The sequence below is a fragment of the Zootoca vivipara genome, chromosome 2 (assembly GCF_963506605.1).
Source record: "Zootoca vivipara chromosome 2, rZooViv1.1, whole genome shotgun sequence".
Classification (NCBI taxonomy): Eukaryota; Metazoa; Chordata; class Lepidosauria; order Squamata; family Lacertidae; genus Zootoca; species Zootoca vivipara.
In genome coordinates, this window is record NC_083277.1 from 41,940,522 (window position 1) to 41,965,434 (window position 24,913).

At 46.0% G+C, this 24,913-nt stretch overlaps 1 protein-coding gene across 2 annotated transcripts in view; it reads right to left on the reverse strand.

The window, feature by feature from the left end:
* Positions 1–24,913, reverse strand: part of SLC26A6 (solute carrier family 26 member 6) — a 39,272-nt gene that overhangs the window by 10,193 nt on the left and 4,166 nt on the right. The window contains exons 2-15 of one of the 2 annotated variants that reach the window (XM_035106419.2): positions 23,017–23,191; positions 21,015–21,154; positions 20,077–20,187; positions 18,681–18,856; positions 17,591–17,755; positions 12,758–12,910; positions 10,933–11,015; positions 9,624–9,771; positions 7,273–7,386; positions 5,179–5,256; positions 4,695–4,790; positions 3,428–3,534; positions 2,785–2,854; positions 1,696–1,788 (exon numbers count right to left, since the gene is read on the reverse strand). In XM_035106419.2, coding sequence (XP_034962310.2) covers positions 1,696–1,788; positions 2,785–2,854; positions 3,428–3,534; positions 4,695–4,790; positions 5,179–5,256; positions 7,273–7,386; positions 9,624–9,771; positions 10,933–11,015; positions 12,758–12,910; positions 17,591–17,755; positions 18,681–18,856; positions 20,077–20,187; positions 21,015–21,154; positions 23,017–23,147 — 1,665 coding nt within the window. In that variant the 5' untranslated portion in view covers positions 23,148–23,191. Of the gene's footprint in view, positions 1–1,695; positions 1,789–2,784; positions 2,855–3,427; positions 3,535–4,694; positions 4,791–5,178; positions 5,257–7,272; positions 7,387–9,623; positions 9,772–10,932; positions 11,016–12,757; positions 12,911–17,590; positions 17,756–18,680; positions 18,899–19,094; positions 20,188–21,014; positions 21,155–23,016; positions 23,192–24,913 lie in introns of those variants that run through there. The other variant, XM_060271419.1, reaches the window with a different exon arrangement.

Below are 24,913 nucleotides of genomic sequence, written 5' to 3' on the forward strand. Positions count from 1 at the left end.
ACCCTGATTCTAATTTGTAAGCTGTATTTTAATCAATTGTTTGATTGCGTTTTAATGTATTTGACATTTGACGTTAGCCGCCCTGAGCCTGGTCTTGGCCGGGGAGGGCGGGGTATAAATAAAAATTTACTTACTTACTTCTTACTTACTAGCAGCCATTGGTTTTAGCAAGGTATAGATCACTCTAGCCTGTTTGCTTATTTCAGGCATCCCCAAACTTCGGCCCTCCAGATGTTTTGGACTACAATTCCCATTATCCCTGACCACTGGTCCTGTTAGCTAGGGATCATGGGAGTTGTAGGCCAAAACATCTGGAGGCCCACAGTTTGGGGGTGCCTGGTTTATTTCCTATGTGCTCCTTGTATGTGTTATATAGTGATCCCCATAGCCATGGTCTATGAGCCTCTTTCATACTATGAATTCTGTTGGGCTTTTGCAAATGAGGCCCAAGTGGCCTCAGGTAATGGATGAGGTGAGTAATTTAGGTGCTGCCAATTGATCCTGCTCTATTGTTAGAGGACCAAGCGTTGACAGTGGCATGAAGAAACTTGCTAAGACGTTGTTGTGCCCCTTCCAAGCTAGAGTGAAGCAGACTACGGCTATTTACACTCTGATAATCTCCAGGTTAGACTACTGTGATCTGTTGTACATAGGGCTGCCTTTGAAGGCTGCCTGGAAGCTGCATTAGTTCAAAACACGGCTGCTAAGCTACTGGTTGGGACCAAAGCTTTGGGAAACATGCCTTGCCAGTTCTTAAAGAACTCCACTGGCTTCCAATCTGTTTCCAAGCACAATTCAAAGTGCTGGTGCTTACCTTTAAAGCCCACCCTGGCTTAGGTTTCAGATGTCCGAGAGAACTTTTTTTCTCCTGTATCAACCTCTCCAAACACTAAGATCTTCCTCCAATGCTCTCCCACCAGCTATGTCTATGTCAGAGGGGGGGGGTCTATTTGGCTCAGGCATCTCACTTGTGGAATTCCCTCCCTAGGATAGTTTGTCTGCTAACTATGCTAATATCATTTAGGCACCATCGCTGTGAGTTTAATTGTATGCCCCTTGTATGCCCATGGCAAACGATGTTCAAAGCAGATCACAATACTGGAAAAGCGTACATAATAAAACAGTGAATTATCTTGAAACGTTGCTCGAGCAACTACCATGTCTAACAAAAATTAAACTGTCACACAAATATTAATAGGCCAATTAAAATGGGCTCACGCTAGTGAATATATATAAAGATTAAAGAACCTGCAAATAGTTAATACAAAGGCCTAACAACAGGAATATAAGAACATAATCCAAACAGCAGCAAAACGAAACGAAAAAACCCCCCACCGTTCTCCAAAACAAAAATCTTACAGCTGTCCCACCCAGCAGCAACCCTTAAATAAGACCCATTCACATTCACACACACACACACACACACACCCTGATGGCCTCTGCATGCTTATTATGTTGGGGCTGAAGAATGACTAAACAGGCTTCACTCTATGCCTCAGTTTCTTTCTATATAAAATCTGAGCAGAGAGGACTAAGAGTACTGTGGGAATAGAGACTCTGTCACATTTGTTTGTCTTTTCCCTCTAAGCGGAATACAGTCCAAAGCCATTTTATTTCTAATGCATTAGTCATCCTGGAGACCCTCTGCCCCCCCCCCCCAAGAAATATGAGGGACATCTTCTGAACCCTCCTCACCTTCTTCTTTAGGGCTTCTACATAAAGGTCAGCATTAGCAAAATAGACCGTAGCAGAGGAGCGGAAAATCTTCATGCCTGGGATCTCCTCAGCCTGGAAACAGAACAAAACAAGGAGTTAGTACGGTGTCACAGTAGCTTGAACCTAGGGAAACTTTTGTTCAGATCCCCACTCAGCCACAAAGCTCACCACCTCGCTGTGGACAAATTACAATCTAACATCTCTCAAGTGGTTTTGTGAAAATAAAACAGAAAGTAAGTCGATGGTTGATCCCCTGTGCTTCTTGTTAGGATTCTTGCCTCGTGTTGCAGTTATGGGATTGGTTTTATCACATGACGGTGTATGTTTTCATTCCACATAGTGGGAAGTGACGGAGACAGGATGTTTGTATTACTGTGTTTCCGTGATGTAGGATGTTTGTTCCTTTGTCTCTTTCTCTTTGCTGTTTGATGCTGATGAGGAAGGAGCTGAGTTAGAATGCTCTGAGTGTATTATATGTAAATAAAGTAGTTTAGCCAAAATGCTGTGCTACTGAGTCTTTTACGCTGACAGCCAAGACTCTGCTGATCCTGAAGTGTGCTGATGCCTGCAAGGCATCAGTCGCTGTGTTGTTGGGGCTGGAGAAAGCTTCTGAAGCTCCCGAACGACCAGGAGGGAGAGAACATGCCAGTTGGGCATGTGTCTCTGCCGGATGCCTACACATGTGTAGGACCTCCTAACAGGTGGGATAAGTATTTGATAAACAAAAAAGAAAAAGAAAAAAAGGCTAGGCTTTTGTACAGGGCACGTGATTTCTGTGGCTAGAAATCTGGATTCGAGACAGCACTTGGTGAAATGTTATGTGGTTGAACAGAGGTTGCTCCTAGTAAGATGTGAGCAAAAGGGCTTGAGAAGGATAAACCCTTCTGCATCTTGGGATTGCCTCATCCCAGCCCTCCATTAGGCATGCACATCTTCCTGGCTCTTCCCGCTCATGTTTGCTTTGGTCCAAGAGGAAGCACAGTGCTTTGTTTTTCAAAGCACACACACCATTTTCTACATAGCCCCTCCATAGTCATCTCCCCGAGTCGTTTTTTCAAATTTACTTACCTTTTGATATTCAGCTACATCTCTGTAAACATCAGTTGTGGGCACTTGTCCTAAAATGGAATAATGGGGCCTTAGAGAAGATGGGGAAAGAGGGATTAGCAAAGACTCTGTTCAGTCTACTTAGCAACAACTTCATGACACCTGGAATTTTATGTTGATGGAGAAGTTGCCAAATTCATATGGGTGAAAGTTGGAACTTGTTCAATACACCAGTCTGAGATTATGACAAGTGTCAGTTCCAGTGAGAAGGATCTCCTGGGAGGTGAACACATTGGTCGGACATCACCACGCTTTCATTGTTACAGATTGCTGCATTGATGAATGCCAAAGATCTAACACAGTTCCTGTAATATTTATTTCTTCCCAAATGTGTGGCCACTGGCTGTCCTTAAGAGAAAGGGCTATGAAGTGCTTCTGTTCAGGCTAAAATTGCTGGTAATGATACATCTTTCCTGGCTATGGCTTGCTCTCTGCTTTGGCTCTGATTCTTGGCTTGATCTTCTGGGTTCCTGGCTCAGCTCTGACATTTTAACTGAGTGGCACCAGGAGGTGGTACCAGAATGCTACCATTCTTCTGCTACCTGGCAAAGGGCCATTCCCAAACCCACTTCCCCCTCTCCTTTGCAGGCCAAGGAATACTCACATCTGGGTCCGGAAGATTACGGTGAGAAGTGAAAAGGCCACAGCAACCCCCAGTCCCATGTCAAGATTCAACACAATAGTAGCTATAAAAGTTACAATCCAGATCAGCTGCAGAGCGTGGGGGGGGGGGGAGAGAGAGAAACAATAGATAAAGTGTAAGTAAAATTGTCCCCAAATATCAACAGAAGACTTAAGGAAAACTTGCTGAATTATGCAACTGTCTTTCCTAATCTACAACCGTTCCCTGTTGCACCAAGCCGTTGGGACTGTTCAGAAGCTTCAAGGCAATGACACAGAGGTCTATTGCCTCCATGGCAACTGCAGAGTTATCCAATGGGTGGTAGAGGGTGGCTAATATACATTGTGCAGGCTACACACAGCAGGTGTGGAGCCCCTGGATGCTCCTAAGCATTATTATTATATTTATACCCCTGTCTCTTTACTGAAGTACACAAGGCAGGATAAAATAGTGCAATACAAACAAAGTATGAAAGACAGCCTAAAAACTAAAGCAGAGCTAAAACAATAGCTTTAAGTTATTTTAAAGAGCATGCATGTGATCATCCAGGGATGTGTTGTTCCTGCATACACCAGGAGATGCACGGAAGCGTGGATCCTGGCACCGTGGGACACATGGTAGCCTTCGTGAAGGCTGTCGCGTTGCTCACGTAAGGTGAGCTTTCTGCACTTCGCTGCAAAGTTTGCAATGAGCCCAAGCATCTCGGCTGCAGTTGCCAACATTTACACCACTGCCATGTGCCAGGAGCAGCAGGCGAATCAGTCGCTGGAGTAACGAAGCCAAGACACACAGCAGGGGTCTGGAAAATACTTCAATAAATACAAATTATTTGCTAGCGAGATCTGCAGGAAATATATATTTGAATGCTGCCCCTTCTTTTCATTTCTGGGTAGAAAAACCACAACAACAACATTCCGGCACATAGAAAACTAGAATGTTTGGGATAAAAATTGTAGCACTGAGATTTCTTTATGACTCAAGGGTTCTATGTGAAGGGATACCCCAAACCCCCACTCCTTAGGGGAAGCATTCAAACATTTAATCCTGTGTGTTTTAGTTAGGGAGGACCAGTTTGGTTTCACATATTTTTCCAGGTGTCTGCTAGAGAGACATCTGGTTTGCTGTTTTGGAGTTCAGCAAGAAATGCACTGTGTTGTGTGGCACAGCAGTGTCAAAGCAGGGCCACGGCAGGCTAGAAGGTGAACCAGGCTTCCCCTTATTCCTATGGAGCTCTTCTTTTCTTCCTTACCAGGTCAATAACGTTGGATTTCCAAAGCATACGGATATCTCTAAACTGCTTGAACATTCCCTTCAGGTTGACAATGATGATGGAAGCTAAAATGGCCTGAGGAACAAGGAAATTTCGAAGATATAATAGAGAATCGGCAGTATCATAACACCCACAGCACAGAAAACAACAGAAAAGCCTCAGTTTAAAGAGACTTTTATCGCATAGTCATGAAGTCTTCAAAGGGAGATGTGACTGTTTAGTCTTGCACTTAAACGATAGTTTTCTTCAATATTCTATGTGCCTCTCTGCTGCTGTTGTCTTTCACAGGCTAGATACATATAAAGACACCCCCCTGCCCCAATAGTTAATCCCACCAACAGGTAAAATGAAACAAACAGTATACACCTGTGCATGTTTACACAGAAATAAGTCCTGTCGGGCTTACTCCCGCGTGTTTAGGATTGTAGGCAAAGACTGAGAGCACCAAGTTTGTTTAACGTACCTTGGGCAGCTGTTCAAAAAGTGCCCCAATCTTCAAGATGGTCACTAGGAGGATGAGACAGGAGACCAGGGCAGCCACCTGCAGAGGAGAGCATAGAGATGAATAAGTGCAAGGCTGGATGGAGTAGAAAAGGGCAAACAAAACAAAACAAAGCACACACACACACCCTCCCTTTCTTAAACTACTGATGACATTCCATTCGTTTTCCTTGTGAAAAGCCTAGAGCTCCTCCAGATTTATCGAAAATTCCTCCTGATTGGATTGCACAAAGCTTCTGTTTCAGTGTATCTGAAGAAGTGTGCATGCAGCGGTGGAGCTTCATGCTCTGCCACCGGGGGCGGAGAGCAGGCGTGCTGCCCCCAGGGACGTGGCACGCGTTCTGGGGGCGGGGCGTGCATTTTGGGGGCGGGACGTGCCGCGCACAGGGGCAAGGTGTGCGTTTTGGGGGCGGGTCAGGCAGCCGCGATGGTGCCCCTGGGATCGCGCCGCTTGGAGTGGCCCGCCCCCACCGCCCCTATCTTCCTACGCCCCTGTGTGCATGCACACAAAAGCTCATACCAATGACTAACTTAGTTGGTCTCTAAGGTGCTACTGGAAGGAATTTTTATTTTATTTTCATAGAATCATAGAATCATAGAGTTGGAAGAGACCACAAGGGCCATCCAGCCGAACCCCCTGCCAAGCAGGAAAATACCATCAAAGCATTCCTGACAGATGGCTGTCAAGCCTCCGCTTAAAGACCTCCAAAGAAGGAGACTACACTCCTTGGCAGCAAGTTCCACTGTCAAACAGCTCTTACTGTCAGGAAGTTCTTCCTAATGTTTAGGTGGAATCTTCTTTCTTGTAGCTTGAATCCATTGCTCCGTGTCTGCTTCTCTGGAGCAGCAGAAAACAACCTTTTGCCCTCCTCTATATGACATCCTTTTATATATTTGAACATGGCTATCATATCACCCCTTAACCTTCTCTTCTCCAGGCTAAACATACCCAGCTCCCTAAGCCGTTCCTCATAGGGGACCTACGTCAGACCAACACAGCTACCTACCTGTAACTGACATGGAGGTTAGACAATGCCTGGTCTTTACTCAGCATTCATTTTGATTTGCTTGCAGGGTGTTTATATCCTGTTCCCATGAATCATTCATCCAGTGCATTTCCCTCTTGCTTTTCCAATTTGGAAAAGCCTGCTTCTTCTTCTTTCTTTTTTAAAGGGGGGGGGGCTTTGTTGCACTGGAGTGAGAGAGCGCTTTAACCCACTTTAATTGTGCAAAGCCATGTTTTCCGGAAGGTGCTCAAACCCCTCCTGAAAAACACTTGACAGCCTGGAGGCACTTGCCTTGCCCTCAAACTGGGTACTGTTCCCTGTGAATGGATAGCCAAACCATCCTCAGCACATCAGGTCATTTGTGCCCTATGTTCTGTGAAAATAATGGCAGGGAAGGGGGGAGATTTGAACTAGGCATTTGATGAGAGAAGAGGGACGACAAATCCTAGTTACCTAACTGTTCCATTAGCTCGAAGTGAGCTCTCTCTGCAACCCCAGGAATGAATAGAAATAACAAAGACTGTGAAAACACTAAATCATATACAGTATATGCAACTGGAGGGAATGGAATACATAACACATATGCAATTGTCTCTGAAGAGGCGAATAAGACTCAAAAAGTGCCAAGTTCAATGTGCAAAAAGTCCAATGTAATAAGGTGCTAAGGTCTCTCAGGAACCGTTGAGGTTTGTGAGCGTTTTCAGCCTCGTTAAGTTTTAGTGTATGAACATGTTGGTGAGTAACTTTTAGATATTATCATGTTTATGTACTTAAAAGTGATATGTAAATGCTTGCAGAGTGTATTGTAACTATTACCTAAGATGAAGTCCGTCCCTTGAAGAAACTGTACCAGTGAAACGGGGAGAACACAAGCTAGCCGCCCGTCAGAAGACAGACGAGGACGTCTGAGAGACCTTAGCACCGTATTACCGTGTTGTCTGTTGTTTGTCGCCTCTCTGCAACCTCGGCTCCAATGCTCATCAGCTCGATTTAGAAACTGCTGCCTGCTCCTACCAGAAAAAAGCCGACATCTTACATTGGGGACGTACCTGGCTGTTGCCTCCAGTGCTCTCCTGCACAAGGGAGCGGGACATGGAGCAGCTGATGCTGTAACATTGGAAAAAACTGCCCATGAAGTTACTGAGCCCCAAGGCTATCAGCTCCTGCAAGAGACACACCATGGAGAAGGGCTGAGAGTCTGTCTGCATGGCTCTGTGGTCCAGTTTCCCATTACACAGGGCTTGACACTCATAAGCAGGGTCTCCAAACTAAGGCCCGGGGGCCGGATGCGGCCCAATCGCCTTCTAAATCCGGCCCACGGACGGTCCGGGAATCAGCATGTTTTTACATGAGTAGAATGTGTCCTTTTATTTAAACTGCATCTCTGGGTTATTTGTGGGGCCTGCCTGGTGTTTTTACATGAGTAGAATGTGTCCTTTTATTTAAAATGCATCTCTGGGTTATTTGTGGGGCATAGGAATTCGTTCATTTCCCCCCTTCCAAAATATAGTCCGGGCCACACAAGGTCTGAGGGACAGTGGACTGGTCCCCTGCTGGAAAAGGTTGCTGACCCCTGCTCATAAGGATTGACTAGGATGTTCCTATTGTGCAGCCTGCTCCTTTAAGGGGTTCTGGCCCAAAACCAGTTTAAAGATCAAGGACCAAACACAGGCCTTGAAGATGCCCGTCAACAGCACCTGGACAGGAGACTGAGCAGGCCCACAGGTCATGGGATATGCGGCATTTCTGTCCAAAATTAATACAATCATTTCTAAGTGTGCATATAGTTTTAAGATCTGCAAATTTTATGCACACCTGCGGCCTGTTTGGTCTTTTCTTTGGTTTCCTCACTTTGGTGGTGCATAAACGGCCAACCTGGGACTGACAGGCAGAATATGTGAATGCTCCCCAAATTGAAGACCCACTTGTATCATAAGTACTCAACTATCCAACGGTAAATTAAAACAGATGATAAGACGGGGGAGGGAGCCCAACTTCATCCAGAAGGAAGCACCTACAGATCAATCCACATCTGACACAAAGAAAATGTGTCATGCAAATACAATAACAATATTATAGCACAACAGTAGTTTTCAAGCTTTTCGGACTTAGGCCTCACTTTCAACCCAAACATGCATTAGGAGACCCATTTCTTAATCTTTTGCAATATATTTTCATGGTGGTATGTCTCCTGCTGCAGCCCACCTAGGATCAGGGCTGTGACCCATTAGTGCAGGCATCCCCAAACTTCGGCCCTCCAGATGTTTTGGACTACAATTCCCATCTTCCCCGACCACTGGTCCTGTTAGCTAGGGATCATGGGAGTTGTAGGCCAAAACATCTTGAGGGCCGCAGTTTGGGGATGCCTACATTAGCGGGTCCTAACCTGCCAGTTGAAGACCAGTGTAGTACAAGACAGACAGAAAAGCCGTAATAAATGAAGGTTTGTGTCTGAAGCAAGTAATGTAAGCAATAACGTAAGTCTGAAGTAAGTATAATGTAAGCAATGCAAGTAAGTAATGCAATAATCCTAGCCAACACAAAGGACGTCCAATGATCCAATCGCTCAAAACCGCATTACTTCACCGGCTGAACTTATCAGTTGTGCTGACTCATACTGACTCAGCAGAATGCTGGTCGTAAATCAGTTTCAGCTTATTACCGTAGTCACGAATTCCTGATAATCATATCCTGAAAATGCAAGGTAAGCCACATGTGAAGCAACACCTGTGCTCAGCAAACCCTCAGGAAAAAGGTTCTCCTGAAGCGCTCTCACCACCGAGTCTCCACCGTTCTTCACAGCTCTGCAGTGTCCACTTCCTCCACCCATCTCCAGGAAATACATAAGGGAAGGAAGGGCAGAGGGGTGGGGCTTTCATTCCGATGGAGTGGGATGCGGGAGTGGGGGAAAAGTAGATAGCAAAGGCAGAGAACGTGAAGCAGCGATAGGGTAAAGGTGAAAGTAATGTGTTATGTACTGAGCTGAATCCTAGAACAATAGGATTCAGAATCAGCAGTCTGATTGGTCCGCAGGAGCTACCCAATCCAACTCCAGGTGGAAGTAAATCCGCAACCTGATTGGCCTGCAGGAGCAGCCAATCAGGCGGCTGGCAGAAGTGAATCTGCAACCTGATTGGCCTGTAGGAGCAGCCAATCAGGCTGCAGGCAGAAGTCAATCCACAACCTGATTGGCCCACAGGTGTAGCCATGAAGTAGCCAATCACGCAAGGCCCATTGTGTAAATAATGTATATAAGCAGATGGTTTTGGGAAAAGAGCCAGCCTTCTCTTCTTCTCCTTGATGACTATGAGCTGAATAAAGAGCATGAAATTCACTCTCGACTCCGAGTATATTTCATAATGAAAACCAGGAAGCCAGATAATGGGCAGAGCCTCCTTACCTGGTTGCTGTCCACTTTGTAGCCATGCTTGAGAGCAAAGATCTTGCCGAGCGAGATGGCGATGACGTAGCTAACCATCGCGATGGCAAAAGCATTTCCTACCACCTTCTCAAAATAGTCTGTTTTGGGGGCCACAGGGGGTCTCATCCTGCAATAAGGAAACACAGGCGCAGTGAGGCACTTCTGGTCCACAGGCAACACGTGGCAAGGTGAGTGAGGAAAAGCTTAATACCTCCCTGAGCAGTTCTTCTCTACCTGGAGATGGGTGTGGGTTGAGGGGGCAGGAAAGGGAGCTCAGTTTAGTTTCCTTGGGCCCAGGGGTGAGGAATCTCTGGGTCATGGGCCTAACAGGCCTCCCCCATCTAGCCCGAGAGGTCATTTTGGCCAAGCCACACCCTTGCATCTAATGTCATATATCTGGCGTCAGGAGTGGGGCAGGAAAAGGTTTCACTCAGCCAAATTGTGTTTTGCAGGTACAACTGATTGGTTGATTGGTAGTGCCTGCAAAGCCCATTGCATAGGGCTTCACAAGACCTGCCAATTGCCAGCTCTTGTGCAGCCCCTTCCAAAGCACTTTGAGGCCCGTGTCTGTGCCTGCATGGTTTGATTTCAAACTATGCGAGCCAAAATGGGTAATAACAGGTTTTTTGCAAGCTCTCAGACCCAGCTAAATTAACCAGTGCACAATATGATCAAGTGAAAGTGTGGATGAACCCCTATTATACATTTTCACCACGAGGTCCCGGAGTGGGTTACAAAATTAATATCCTCTTCAAACAAACAAGAAAGCCAACAAATATTTAAAACGACAGCACCATAAATTACAGTAGAATCATAGAATCATAGAGTTGGAAGAGACCACGAGGACCATCCAGTCCAACCCCCTGCCAAGCAGGAAACACCATCAAAGCCTTCTTGACATATGCCTGTCAAGCCTCTGCTTAAAGACCTCCAAAGAAGGAGACTCCACCACACTCCTTGGCAGCAAATTCCACTGCCGAACAGGTCTTACTGTCAGGAAGTTCTTCCTAATGTTTAGGTGGAATCTAAAAAATAGTAGGTCTAAAAAATATTTTCCAGCTGTCAAAGGCCAGGGAAAACAGGTGCACCTTTAACGATCGATTGTAGCTATAAAATGAAGATGCATCTCTCTGTCAGGAGGGACTCCAAATTCCCTCTCCCAGGACACCACCACCTGAATTTCTGAATACAGCAGAGCTAGCAAGAGAGCTTCATCTCCGCATCAACACATGGGAGGAGAAAATTGCATGTCCTAAGGTGGTTATGGGAAGCAGCTGGAGTCACTCACCCGCTGGGGATTACACCCACGATGCTAATCTCAAACTTTTCGTTCAGGTTGGCAAAGTAGGAGATCACTGTGGATATAATAATCTGAAAACAGGTGGCAGGGTGAGAGGAAGGACTTGGCCACATCTGAGCATCGTTTATAAGTTCATCCACTCCCCCCCCCCATTCAAATTAGATCAGAGTAGTCCACACTCACATACATTTGAATTCGAGTTAAAAGGATCAACTTTGATCTTTCTCATTCATGCCAGTAGGCATTCCCTTTTGTGTTTGCCCTTGATTTGTTGATTCTATTATGCCTAGTAGGGACCAACAGGACATTTCTGCAGGTAGCTGTGTGCATGCCTTTAAAAAAATCCCCACCCAATAAGTGTAAAATCACAGTTGGGCAGTGGTAAATTTGCCTGTGTATTTTTCAGAGTTTGGGCAAATGTGAGGAATCAGAAGAATATATATATATATATATATATATATATATATATATATATATATATATATATCCTGTGTGATTTGCCTGTGCCGTAGTCTGGTTTTGTACAAATATGAATGATCTCAAGAACTGTCACCTCTTCTGCTTCTAGTTTCTGATATCCAAAGGTCACAAGTCAACTCCTATTGGCAGATCCATGAGTAAATATGAGCAATTCCCACCCAGAGGTAGATGGGATGCTCTGGTCTAGTGAAAGCTAAATGTTTGTAGGATATTTGTTAGGGGAGGCAGGAGTTTTGTATGGGGGGGGGGGTCAGAACTGATGTGATTGGTCAGTTAGTTAAGTGTTTCTATTGTTTTACTTGATCAAGGGGGGGGCAGCTGCCCCCCTGCCCCTCCGGCTACACCCATGTTTGTAGAATGAAGCTGATCTAGACTAGGATAGACTAGGATGCCCGACCACTTTCAGAGCCAACAGCTCTGCCTTGACTTTCCATAATGGATAATTGCTGGCTATGCAAATACAGTCAAAACGACTGAGTAGAGCCTCCCAAAATATGTGGGAGATCAAGACAATTTTGCCCATTTAACTAACCTGGACTGTGCTATATAAAGGAGAGAAAGCACCACCGATTCAATTCCAGAGAACTCTATGTAAAAAGTGAAGGTCCAGTAACATGGCTTTCAGCTTGTCATCTTCCATTACAGAAGATTCCCTGGGTTGCTCAACCACTGGATGCAGAGCAGGTAGGCGCTTTGGACCACCCCTCCCACAAACCTGGTACCCTCCAGATGTTTTGGACTCCCACTCTCATCAGCAGGCTGAGGCTGTTGGGAGATGTAGTCCAAAACATCTGGAACGGATTGCACCACGTTAGGCGTAGCTACCGTACTTTAGACACAGCCTTTTCGGTTGCAGCCCCCAAATCTAGAGCCACCTCTGAAGAGAGATATGCCTGGCCCTATTGTTATTCACTTCTGGCTAAGCAGCAAAAAGTGCTTTCATTTCAGCGGTCCTTATTAAAATACTGCTTTTTAATAAGAACTTAGCTCCTGCCGCTTTGTTGTTTTAGTTTGTTAGCCTTTCTTATAATTGTTAAACATAACAACAACAACAACAACAACAACAACAACAACAACAACAACAACAACTTATTTATACCCTGCCCATCTGGCTGGGTTTCCCCAGCCACTCTGGGCGGCTTCCAACAAAATATTAAAATACAATGGTCTGTTAAACATTAAAAGCTTTTCTAAACAGGGTTTAAATTCCATTCGTTTTTCTGGAGAGTTCTAAGGATTATTTAATAGCTACTACATTGTTGTTTGTTGCTAACTTACTGTTTGTGAGCCCAGGGACAGGGTAGAAATCCTAGAAATACGGAGAATAAATTACCGTGAGAAGCTCGATGGGGATTGGGATCAGAAGCCTCTTGCCAATTTTGTCATTGAGCAGCTTCACAAGCAGGATCGAAACCATGGCGATCACAGAAGTGACCAAGGTGCCCACGTTGGTATTTGGCAATTTTGAGCAAACTTCTAAAAAGGTCTGTAGGGGAGGCACAAAGCAGGGGAAGTAATTGTGAGAGAATGAGCGGGGAGGAAATGTGAGAGGAGCAACCAGAGACCCTAATGCAGTGTAATGTTCGCTGCACTCACTTAACCTAAACTTGGGGACAAATATGTGTAAATAAACCATATTTCTTAAAGATACCACCATTTCTGCTGTGCTTCAAACCATGACCGCTGGAATTTTGCTAATGCTCAGTGGTGATTGGGGTGGCTGGTCACACTATGGTTTGTGAATGATGCTCCTTTGATACAGACATGCTGATCTCTTTTATTGTGGCTTCCATTTTCAATGCTGCTTTCTTGGTTTGTCCTCCTTAGATTTCAATTGATTTGAATGTTTGTTTATTGTTTAGATCCCATCTTTAAATAATTAAAAAGAAAATATTGCAAGGAAAAGCCACCAAGCAACAGCAATAAAAAGAGCCATGCCCACGATCAGTGGCAGTTATTCCTCGTAGCGTGGCATGCATAAAAGCCAACAGACGAACAGTTTTAGTACAGTATTCTAAAATCTTTTATATGCCTCCCTCCTGTGGGTCCATTGGGGAGGAAAGGAGGAGTATTAAAGGACTGCAGACAAAAGAAGACAAAGGATCCGACCCTTGTTGCTTAAAGTGAAGTGATTCTCCTCAATCCCCAATTGATCTTTGCTGTAAATTACGTTTCCATGAGACTTTCTCTACTGTGGCCACACTTTGCAACCATGGACAGTGGCAATGTCCTGACAGTGTCAACATTCCAGAGGAGAAAATAGGAATGTTTCATGTTTCACCCCCATTCCCGTATCAAGGCCTTGTCCACACCTCACCTCTCTACTCCCACTCCCCCCCCCCCAGGAAAACCTGTGGTTTACTACTGAACCAGACCAACCCACAGATTGCCATTTGTTTCGATTCAGTGGTAAAGATCATGTTCCTCAGGGGAAAGCTGTGGGGAAAAGCAAAACTGCTCAGACCTGTGCCAAGGAACCTCAGAACAAGCGGAAAATTGCTTGGACCTGAACTTTCTGGGCATGGTCGTACCCAGGATCAAAACTGGGGGGGCAAGGGGAGGGGCCAAGGCACGGAAGGGGAGGGGCCACAAAGTGGGCGGGAACGGCGAACTCGCGCTCCGCCGGGCTGTGCCCCTCCCTAGAAGCAGGGCTGGTGGGCGGAGGCGGAGCCCAGCCCAGCGGAGCGCGAGTTCAGCGTTCCCGCCCGCCGCGCCGCGCTCTCTGGTTCCCCGCCGTGCTTGGCCTTGCCAGAGGGCGCGACGGGGAGCTGGAGGGAGGGCGCAGCGCGGCGGGTGGGAAGGGCGAACTCGCGCTCCGCCGGGCTGTGCCCCTCCCTAGAAGCAGGGCTGGTGGGCGGAGGCGGAGCCCAGCCCAGCGGAGTGCGAGTTCGGCGTTCCCGCCCGCCGCGCTCCCTGGTTCCCCGCCGCGCTTGGCCTTGCCTGAGGGTGCGCTGGGGAGCTGGGGGGAGGGTGCGGTGCGGCGCGGCATGGCAGGAATGGCGAACTTGCGCTCCGCCGGGCTGTGCTCCGCCTCTGCCCACCAGCCCTGCTTCTAGAGTAGGGCAGCTGCCCTAACTTGCCCCGTGGTGGGTACGCCCTTGTTTCTGGGTGCGGGACCAGCAGAATTGTGGAGGAGCCCTCTCTGCCGGACCCCTCTCTGACCTTCCTTGGTTCTTCTCTGACTGTTGTATTCATTTTCTTGGAAATAGGCTGCCCTGCCCTGACTATGGAAGCTAAGATATTTATTAGTAGGCAGACCACAACAGCTTCCTTCCTTCAAAGCTTAAGAATTTTTAATCTGACAGACAGTGTAAGTGTGCTTTTTATAGAACCACTGCGCCACAAATATCTTCAGAAACATTTACAGTCTTTATAGGGAGTTATGGGGAGCTAATAACAAGCACTGCTAATAACAAGGCCAGTGGAAGTGATGATATTCCAGCTGAACTATTTAAAATTTTAAAAGATGATGCTGTTAAGGTGCTACACCCAATATGCCAGCAAGTTTGGAAAACTCAGCAATGGCCAGAGGATTGGAGAAGATCAGTCTACATCCCAATTCCAAAGAAGGGCAGTGCCAAAGAATGCTCCAACTACCGCACAATTGCGCTCATTTCACACGCTAGCAAGGTTATGCTTAAAATTCTACAAGGCAGGCTTAGGCAGTATGTGGACCGAGAACTCCCAGAAGTGCAAGCTGGATTTCGAAAGGGCAGAGGAACCAGAGACCAAATAGCAAACATGCGCTGGATTATGGAGAAAGCTAGAGAGTTCCAGAAAAACGTCTACTTCTGCTTCATTGACTATGCAAAAGCCTTCGACTGTGTCGACCACAGCAAACTATGGCAAGTTCTTAAAGAAATGGGAGTGCCTGATCACCTCATCTGTCTCCTGAGAAATCTCTATGTGGGACAAGAAGCTACAGTTAGAACTGGATATGGAACAACTGATTGGTTCAAAATTGGGAAAGGAGTACGACAAGGTTGTATATTGTCTCCCTGCTTATTTAACGTATATGCAGAATTCATCATGCGAAAGGCTGGACTAGATGAATCCCAAGCCGGAATTAAGATTGCCGGAAGAAATATCAACAACCTCAGATATGCAGATGACACAACCTTGATGGCAGAAAGCGAGGAGGAATTAAAGAACCTTTTAATGAGGGTGAAAGAGGAGAGCGCAAAATATGGTCTGAAGCTCAACATCAAAAAAACCAAGATCATGGCCACTGGTCCCATCACCTCCTGGCAAATAGAAGGGGAAGAAATGGAGGCAGTGAGAGATTTTACTTTCTTGGGCTCCTTGATCACTGCAGATGGTGACAGCAGTCACGAAATTAAAAGACGCCTGCTTCTTGGGAGAAAAGCAATGACAAACCTAGACAGCATCTTAAAAAGCAGAGACATCACTTTGCCGACAAAGGTCCGTATAGTTAAAGCTATGGTTTTCCCAGTAGTGATGTATGGAAGTGAGAGCTGGACCATAAAGAAGGCTGATCGTCGAAGAATTGATGCTTTTGAATTATGGTGCTGGAGGAGACTCTTGAGAGTCCCATGGACTGCTAGAAGATCAAACCTATCCATTCTTAAGGAAATCAGCCCTGAGTGCTCCCTGGAAGGACAGATCGTGAAGCTGAGGCTCCAATACTTTGGCCACCTCATGAGAAGAGAAGAATCCTTGGAAAAGACCCTGATGTTGGGAAAGATGGAGGGCACTAGGAGAAGGGGACGACAGAGGACGAGATGGTTGGACAGTGTTCTCGAAGCTACGAACATGAGTTTGACCAAACTGCGGGAGGCAGTGCAAGACAGGAGTGCCTGGCGTGCTATGGTCCATGGGGTCACGAAGAGTCGGACACGACTAAACGACTAAACAACAACAACAAATGGGGAGCTGGTGCTGATGGTGGGGTGGGGAGAGCTCTTCTACAGCAGGCATCCCCAAACTGCGGCCCTCGAGATGTTTTGGCCTACAACTCCCATGATCCCTAGCTAACAGGACCAGTGGTCGGGGAAGATGGGAATTGTAGTCCAAAACATCTGGAGGGCCAAAGTTTGGGGATGCCTGTTCTACAGTATGCATGCTCAAACCAATAACATTTTCAAAAACTAAAATAAAGCATCCAAAATCCTCCTAAGAGGCAAAACGGAGATATAACTGGGATAGTGATCTACCAAAGCTGCGTACCAGAAAATGGGAAACTTGTGCATTTGGCATGACTGGATTTGTGTATGCTTAAACTACCATGGAATCATTATATTGGGATTCATTACACCTGCCAGACATACCGAGTGATTCAGAAAACACGACCCGAATCCATGGAAGCCAAACAAGGGAAGGCACTGGCATCCTCCTAGAAGCTGTGGCACTGCACTTGCCATGATGGGATGGGCAGAGCAAGGTGGCTCTGAGGTTGGGGTAGCTCCAGGGCAGTGGAGGCCAACCTGTGGCTCTCCTGATATCACCCCCCCCTCGCCCTGCTCCATCCTTGTCCCAGCAAACGCAGCACTGCGACATCAGGAGGAGGCCGCTGCCTTCCCTCGTGTGGCTTCCAGGGGTTTGGATCGTGTTTTCTGAACCTCTCTGTGGCATGAGAGGATGAGTTCATTCGCACAAGCTAGAGGAACAAGCATGTATAAACATGTCATGTGGAACATGGTTAAGAAAGGGCAGGAGTCATTGGCACCCTTGGGGGTTTCCCTCCCAATGCAAGTAGCAGCCTCAGGGAGATGATCAGTGCTTTTTTTTTCCTTTAAAAAAGTTTATCAGTACTCTCATTTTGACTCAAGAAAATCACTATTTGATAGTTCAAATCAGGGAAAAAATATAGTAAATGAACAAAGGTACTGTACAAAGATTCACAAAATGTTTAGGGGTATGCGTACCCTTGTGTCCCCCCAGAAAAAAGCACTGGAGACTATTATTGTTTGAACCTCACAGCAAGTTGGTCCTTGTCTACATGCTACAGTCTGGCTGCTGTTTGGTAAACCTGCCCCACAAACAACAAACAAACAAACAAACAAACAAACATATTAATAGCCTGCATAATGTTGACTATACATCTAGCATGTTGCTAAGATACCTTCCAGCTCCAAAAGATTTCAAACTCCTCTACCGACTCCTCTGTAACCTAAACCTGCCCTTTCCCAGGCCCAACTGTACTTACATAGACCATTGACAATGGCCCTGAATACTCCATCACAGTCACCCCAAAGACGTACTTCAGCTGGGAGATCAGCACTTGGATAGAGGCCGCTGTGGTGTAGCCCCGCACCAAGGGCTCAGAAAGGTAGGTGGCCACAAACCCAAACTGAAGCAAACCAAGGGCAATCTAAAAGAAAAAGAAAGCAAGGAGAATAACATCCTCATGTTGTCTCTCACACAACTCCCTTCCAGAAATCTCCCTGGGGGACACAGTAGATCTGAGGGTGTATTGCAGAGGTATCTTGCAATGAGGTCTGCTGAGACTTGCCAGAGACCCAGGACAGAAAACAGAACACAGGACCAACCAATTCTGTCCCTGTGAGATGGGGCCAAACATAAAGGCTTATTTAAAAGATGTCAGGTTGCAGGAGAAAAACCTGAGACTTTAGAGCAGGGGTAGCCAATGAGTCCTCTCAACATTACTAGGCTAGAAAAAGGGCATTATATTAGGGAAAACAGTTTGTATATTAGGCAAAATCACAAACCAAACCAAACATATTAGAAGAAATATGCATGGAAATGTATACAACCTTGTGTGTGAACTTATAAAATATATCTACAATAATCACAATCGAATGGGAAAACTCTTGAGAGTCCCATGGACTGCAAGAAGATCAAACCTATCCATTCTGAAGGAAATCAGCCCTGAGTGCTCACTGGAAGGAGAGATCCTGAAGCTGAAGGCCACCTCATGAGAAGAGAAGACTCTCTGGAAAAGACCCTGATGTTGGGAAAGAATGAGGCCCCAAGGAGAAGGGGGTGACAGAGATGGTTGGACAGTGTTCTCGAAGCTACCAACATGAGTCTGACCAAACTGCGGAAGGCAGTGGAAGACAGGAGTGCCTGGCATGCTCTGGTCCACGGGGTCACGAAGAGTCGGACATGACTAAGCGACTAAACAACAACAACAACAACAACAATGGGGAAATGGGCTGGACTGAGCTTAAGGCTGTAAAAATTATGATCTGAGCCATAATTGACAGATTCATTCATTCCTGCCTCCTTTGTTATTGTTGAGGAGAACATGCACACTTTTGGGTTCCACCACTCACCTGAAATATGCCGACCAAGAAGGCGAGTGCAGCCACCAGTTCCACTCTGGCAGCGTCCCTCAGAGTCTCATTGACAATGGTGACATTCGAACCATTAACCGCCTCCATGTACTTTCCGCTTGGTTCCAGTGAATCTGTCACACTCCCGATCATCACAGAGATTATAGCAAATGGACCTGTGAGGGGGAGACAGAGGCTTGGGCCAAGAGATCAGCTACCTAGAATCATAGAATCATAGAATCATAGAATCATAGAGTTGGAAGAGACCACAAGGGCCATCCAGTCCAACCCCCTGCCAAGCAGGAAACACCATCAAAGCATTCCTGACAGATGGCTGTCAAGCCTCTGCTTAAAGACCTCCAAAGAAGGAGACTCCACCACACTCCTTGGCAGCAAATTCCACTGCCGAACAGCCTGTCCAACCTTGCATCCCCACAAAAATTCAGTCCTCTTTTGTCACAAGCTCAGTTGGCTTTGCTTATCCACCCACATCACCAAGATGGCAGGATTTGCATTGGGTGCCAAAGGATCACAATTTAGAGCCAGAGGAAGAAGATTCCAGCTTCCTGCCTTTAAGGGTATTTTGATGATGACAATGATAATGATAATACAACAACAACAACAACAACAACAACAACAACAACAACAACAACAACAACAAAGCGATAAAACATCAAACTTTAAAAACTTCCCTGCACAGGGCTGCCTTCAGATGTCTTCTAAAAGTCAAATAGTTGTTTATTTCCTTGACATCTGATGGGAGGGCATTCCACAGGGCGGACGCCACTACCGAGAAAACTCTTTTTGAACAAAGAGGGTTTGTCCCCTTATACCTCACCAGTTACCTGGTTGAAGATATCAAATGAGTCTTGTGAAGCAGAGCAAGAGGCAATTAAACCAACTTAAATTAATGTGAAGATGCATATACAAAACCGCCAAGTGGAAAATCTGAAGTCATTATTTCCTTTAAAAAAAATTCTATTCTTATCCCTTTTTAAAAAATCTTTTTTCTCTATGATTTTTAAACTCTGTTCTTTTTTGTTAACTCTTATCTATAATTATGTTCTGTGATGGATGGAAGATGAGAGGCAGGGCAGAGAGGATCTCCCAAGTTAGGAGGCTGGGGAAGAGGGGAAGCCCCCAGTTGAGATGTTGGGATGGCTTACCTCCCTTGGTGTGGAGGAAGAGTAAAGCTATAACCTTGATAGAGGGTTTTGTATTTTCCTATATTTTCCTCTTCTCTTCAGTCTTCTTCTTCTTACTCCTTTTCTTTTTACGCTTTCCCTTTTCTATTTTCCCTCTCTGCTTTGCTTTTATTGTAGTCTAAAACTTGTAATAAAAACTGATCTCATATGCAGATCCCAGAAGGCCTCTTCTCCCAGAATCCCCTGCTCACCCACAGAGATGTGCCTGGAGGTCCCAAAGAAGAAATACAGCAGGACGGGATAGAAGGCAGAATATAAGCCGAAGACAGGAGGCAGCCCTGCTAGAAGTGCATAGGCCAAACCTAGGCAAAATAAAGGCGGGTGTTAATACGCAGCCACAGCTTTGTACCTTTGCTTAGAATGCAGGCTCCATTGTATCCTAGGCACCCCACTCAGACTTGCTGTAGTTTTATCCACCCACCAAGCCTATGTATACAGGCAACTTACACGGCCTCCTGCTATTTCCCAGCGTGGTATAGTGGTTACAGTGTTGGACTAAGAGTCTGGGAGAGCAGGGTCCAAATCCCCCATTCAGCCATGAAGCTCACTGGGTGACCTTGAGCCGGTCGCTGACTCTCACCCTCACCTACCTCACAGGGTTGTTGTGGGGTTTAAATGAGGAGCGGGGCCCACCTTTGGAGAAAAAGGTGGGGATAGAAATGCAATAAGACTGATAAAGAAATATGAGTCTGTCTCAGAAATTTCAGACTGCACCTTACACCTACATCCCCTTCTCCTCATCTGTAGCATTCTTAGCCAAAGCTTTCTCCCCCACCCCCCACCCCCGGTCCTCAAGGCCATATTTCCAACAGTAACTTAAATCAGAAGCATGTTTTCATTTGGGTTCCCTGTCCAGTTGTGTTTTGGCATCTGGGAGCTCCTCCAATGTTTGGGGAAGTTCAGCACAATGTAGCAGAAAGACATGGCCTCATGAAAATCTGGTATCAATGGCACACCTACGCCAGGTACACAGACAAGGACCTGTCCACTTAAGCACAGAAGAGCCACGAAACCCCAAGGAGACTCTTGCTCTCCAAGCACAGGGGAAGAAATGAATAGTTGCATGTCAGGGCTGTCATCAATGGCCTTGTGGGGTACAAGGTTGAGGACTGGCTCCCTGAAAGCTTACCCTGAGGGAGATGCATGATTCCTACACTGAATCCTGAGATGATGTCCCCAAGCAGCCAATCCTTGACTGGGTACCGCGGTAGCCATTTCAGGATGGGGAAGAACTTGAACAGCAAGGACTTTGCAGTCGAACTGGAACATCTGTGGGGGGAAAGTGCAAAAAGGCATGTCTGAGAGGGAAGTTTGGTCTTCAAATTGCACTGGGGCCCAGGAATGGAAGAACTTAGAGGTGGCTCTGACACATCAACAATACCCCATCCTATCGTGGGCATGCCTCTTCTTGTAAGAGCATGGCTGTTAGACAGCAGGCTTCTCCTCCAGAGGCAGAAAGGACCAAATTCCACATCTGTAACATCGGGCAGATGAGGAGGCTAAAGGAGGCAATGAAGGAGCTACTGCTAAACTACTCATGTGTAAAGCACAGCCTCTCGCTCTTCCTGCCCCTTTCGGTTCAGGGACTTGGCCAGGAGTTCAGCAGGGCTTGGGAAGGGAGGCTCTCGAAGCCCTCCCACAGGCTTTCCAACTGGTAATTGGTGGAAGGAGCTGGCTAAAACCCAAAGATTAAGATCTTTAAAGTGGTAGAAGCAAAAGAGCACAGCACCTTCCATTTTCAGGGTTGGTGTGCATGACTGTGAGCCATTTCAAAGATACAGTTCATATGCACAGAATATAGTCTTTTGAGGTCTGTATCACTTGTGACTGCAAAAGAGAGTCTCACATCTTTGCCCACGGAAAAAGTCCTTGCCTAAGGAAAGCTTGCATATCAAGGAGATGGTCTGTCTAAAGCCCCTTTCTCATAAAATGCCAGTATTCCATGGGAAAGAAGGCTTTGTTACAAAGGGAACATGCAATGCCCTCCACTACCAGCACCACACATTCACTGCAACCCTAAGTGGAATGACATTAGAAGGGCAATATCTTGTCTGATGCATGTTCTCTGTGACAAGAACATGCATTGACGCTTTCTTCTTTTTAGGGAGACTAGTGGGATCCATATAGGGTGGGGTGGCGCTGTGGGTTAAATCACAGAGTCTAGGACTTGCTGATCAGAAGGTTGGCGGTTCGAATCCCTGCAACGGGGTGAGCTCCCGTTGCTCGGTCCCAGCTCCTGCCCACCTAGCAGTTCAAAAGCACATCAAAGTGCAAGTAGATAAATAGGGACCGCTCCGGCGGGAAGGTAAACGGCGTTTCCGTGCGCTGCTCTGGTTCGCCAGAAGCAGCTTTGTCATGCTGGCCACATGACCCGGAAGCTGTCTGCAGACAAATGCTGGCTCCCTCGGCCTATAGAGCGAGATGAGCGCCGCAACCCCAGAGTCGGACACGCCTGGACCTGATGGTCAGGGGCCCCTTTACCTAGTGGGATCCATAACAAAATGTTGCAGCATGGAGTGCTATTGTTCATTGTGTAAGCCAGCCAGCCAGTCACACCCTCCTCCATGATGCTCCATTTCATACCCCCTCCACCGAGTTTTCAATCTATTTTCCCCACCCAACAGTCTGTAGCCACCATACTTAGCTGTCATTAGCCCTTTGGGTGGTTTCCTGCCGTTTAAAGCTTTTTCTTTTAAAAAGCTTTTAGGAAACCTTGGATAATCCCTAAATTTGCAAAAAAAAAATGTGGCATTTTTTGCTCAATAAGCAATAGCACACTTTTTTGTCACATATTGTCACATAAGCATCAGAAGTAGAAAGAGCAAGAAGGATAAACCAATGGAAGTGACTGGAGCACTGGTCTATCGTCCTCCTGGTTTCTAGTCAAGTCTTTTCAGGCTGTGTAGATCCCATACATTTAAAGCACACAACTTATCCCAAAGAATCCTGGGAACTGTAGTGTTTGGAGTTGTGGCTCTGTTGGGCTGAACTACTGTTCCCATAATTCTTTGGGGGAAGTCATGTGCTTAAAATGTATTGGTATGTATACGAACTCAGGGCTTGCAAGTTCCACAAGGTGCTCTACAGCCTTCCGATAAAAGTCCCTTTAGTGAGCTATAGAAATATCATACCTTATCTTCTGGATCTTGGTAGAGAGAGAGGTTGAAGGAGCCTCATTTCTCAGGCCAATCGTCTCTAGTTCAGCCTCAGTCAAGGTATGATGTTTGGCCCTGGAGCGGCACGACACTTCGTTTTCTTTCATCTCCTTGGCAATAATGCCACCTGCTTTAGGGACTCACTCTGAGGCTAGGAAGAGGGGAAGCAAGCAAGAGGGCCATTAAGACCACCTGCCACTCTGAGAACTTTGCAACCTGCTTACTTGGATTCTGCCACTCATTTTCTTTTAAATGGGCCTAGGAACAGAGCATTTAAAATAAATACAGTATAGGCCAAGGGTGTGGAACCTGTGTCACATCTGTGGTGGTGGTGATGGCACTGGGATGTTTCACTTAAGGTGCTGCAACACCTCAGGCCACCCCTAGCTGGGGTGCAACACTGCCCAACAACACTGTGAGGGACACACGTCCGTTCTCCTTGTTCTAGGCCAGCCTTCCACAGCCTGGTGCCCTCCAGATGTTTTGGGCTTCAATACCCAAAGGCTCTCTCCAACATGGTCAGGATGATAGGAGTTGTAGAATCATAGAATTGTAGAGTTGGAATGGACCCAGTGGTTATCTAGCCAAGGGGGAAAAAACGGAATAAAGAGGTTCCTGTTATATGAAATTGTGGGCAACTCATGTGTCATGCAAGAATGGAATAACACAACCTCTTTAGAATGAAGATAAAAACCAGTTATCCTAAGTCTGAAGGCTACTGAAGGCCTGACCATTTCCTGAGCTGGCATGCTCGCGAAGCATGTACAGTACAAGTGTTAAGAGAGGAAGCAGCAATTGATGTTTGAGGAGGGAAGGGAACGGATTGGGGAAACTGTGGCCCTCCAGATGTTGCTGAACCACAACTCTCATCATTCAGATCATTGGCCATGCTGGCTTGATCTTATGGGAGCCGTAGTCAAAGAGGTTTCCCATGCCAGAACGAAGTGGAAGTCTTCCTCCCGGCAGATGAAAGGCCCCCGGCGCCCAGAAAGATCATAGGCTGGCAGGAATGGCCAAACATCAGGCATCTAGAATGCCTTGTTGCCTACTGTTATATTAATTACATTAATTCATTCATATACAATTGCTGTGTGGGCACTCGGTATTTAGATTGTAAGTCTGCGGCATATTTTACAAAACATCTCAAAGCAATAAAACATACAAACAATGATATATATGAAAACAATTTTAAATCCAATATGTATACAAAGTTATCTTCAGAAGATGAAGATGGTGCTGCTGTAGGAGAAGGGCTCAATGGCAGAAGATCTGCTTTGCAAGGAGAAGGTCCCAGGTTCGAATCCTGCCATCTCTAGGTAGGGTTGGGGTCAGAAACCCAGAGACCTGCTACTAGTCAGCATAGACAATACTGACCTAGATGGATGAATGGTCTGACTCAGTATAGGGCACTTTCCTATGCACTTCTATGTAAGAAGCTGCAGTGTTGTTTTCTCTTCAGAAGTGTTGTGCAGTTCTTTAGGTGCAGCAAAGCTAAGGACATATTTATTCCTCTACAGTTTACGAGTACAAGTAGTACGGTATTCCCTGCCATGCACATTTTTAATAATGTTTTTAATTAACAGCACAAAGTTCAGTAACTCGTTATATGCCTTTATCATTTCATGGCTTGGAACGGTCTGCCCTACTGAGTATCTATAGCCATCTGAGGTTTACTTTATGGGAACTATAAAATGATGATGCACATTTCCAATATGAAATTGAATGCATATTTTTAAAGCATTGTTTATATTTACAAAGGAATCAGGCTCTCTTAAGAGTGGAAGGTTTGACACTAGAGCTGTCTTTTTAAGAGACTGCATTTTCTTCGCACACTGGAGAATTCATAAGGGTACTCTGTTAATTGTGGGACTCA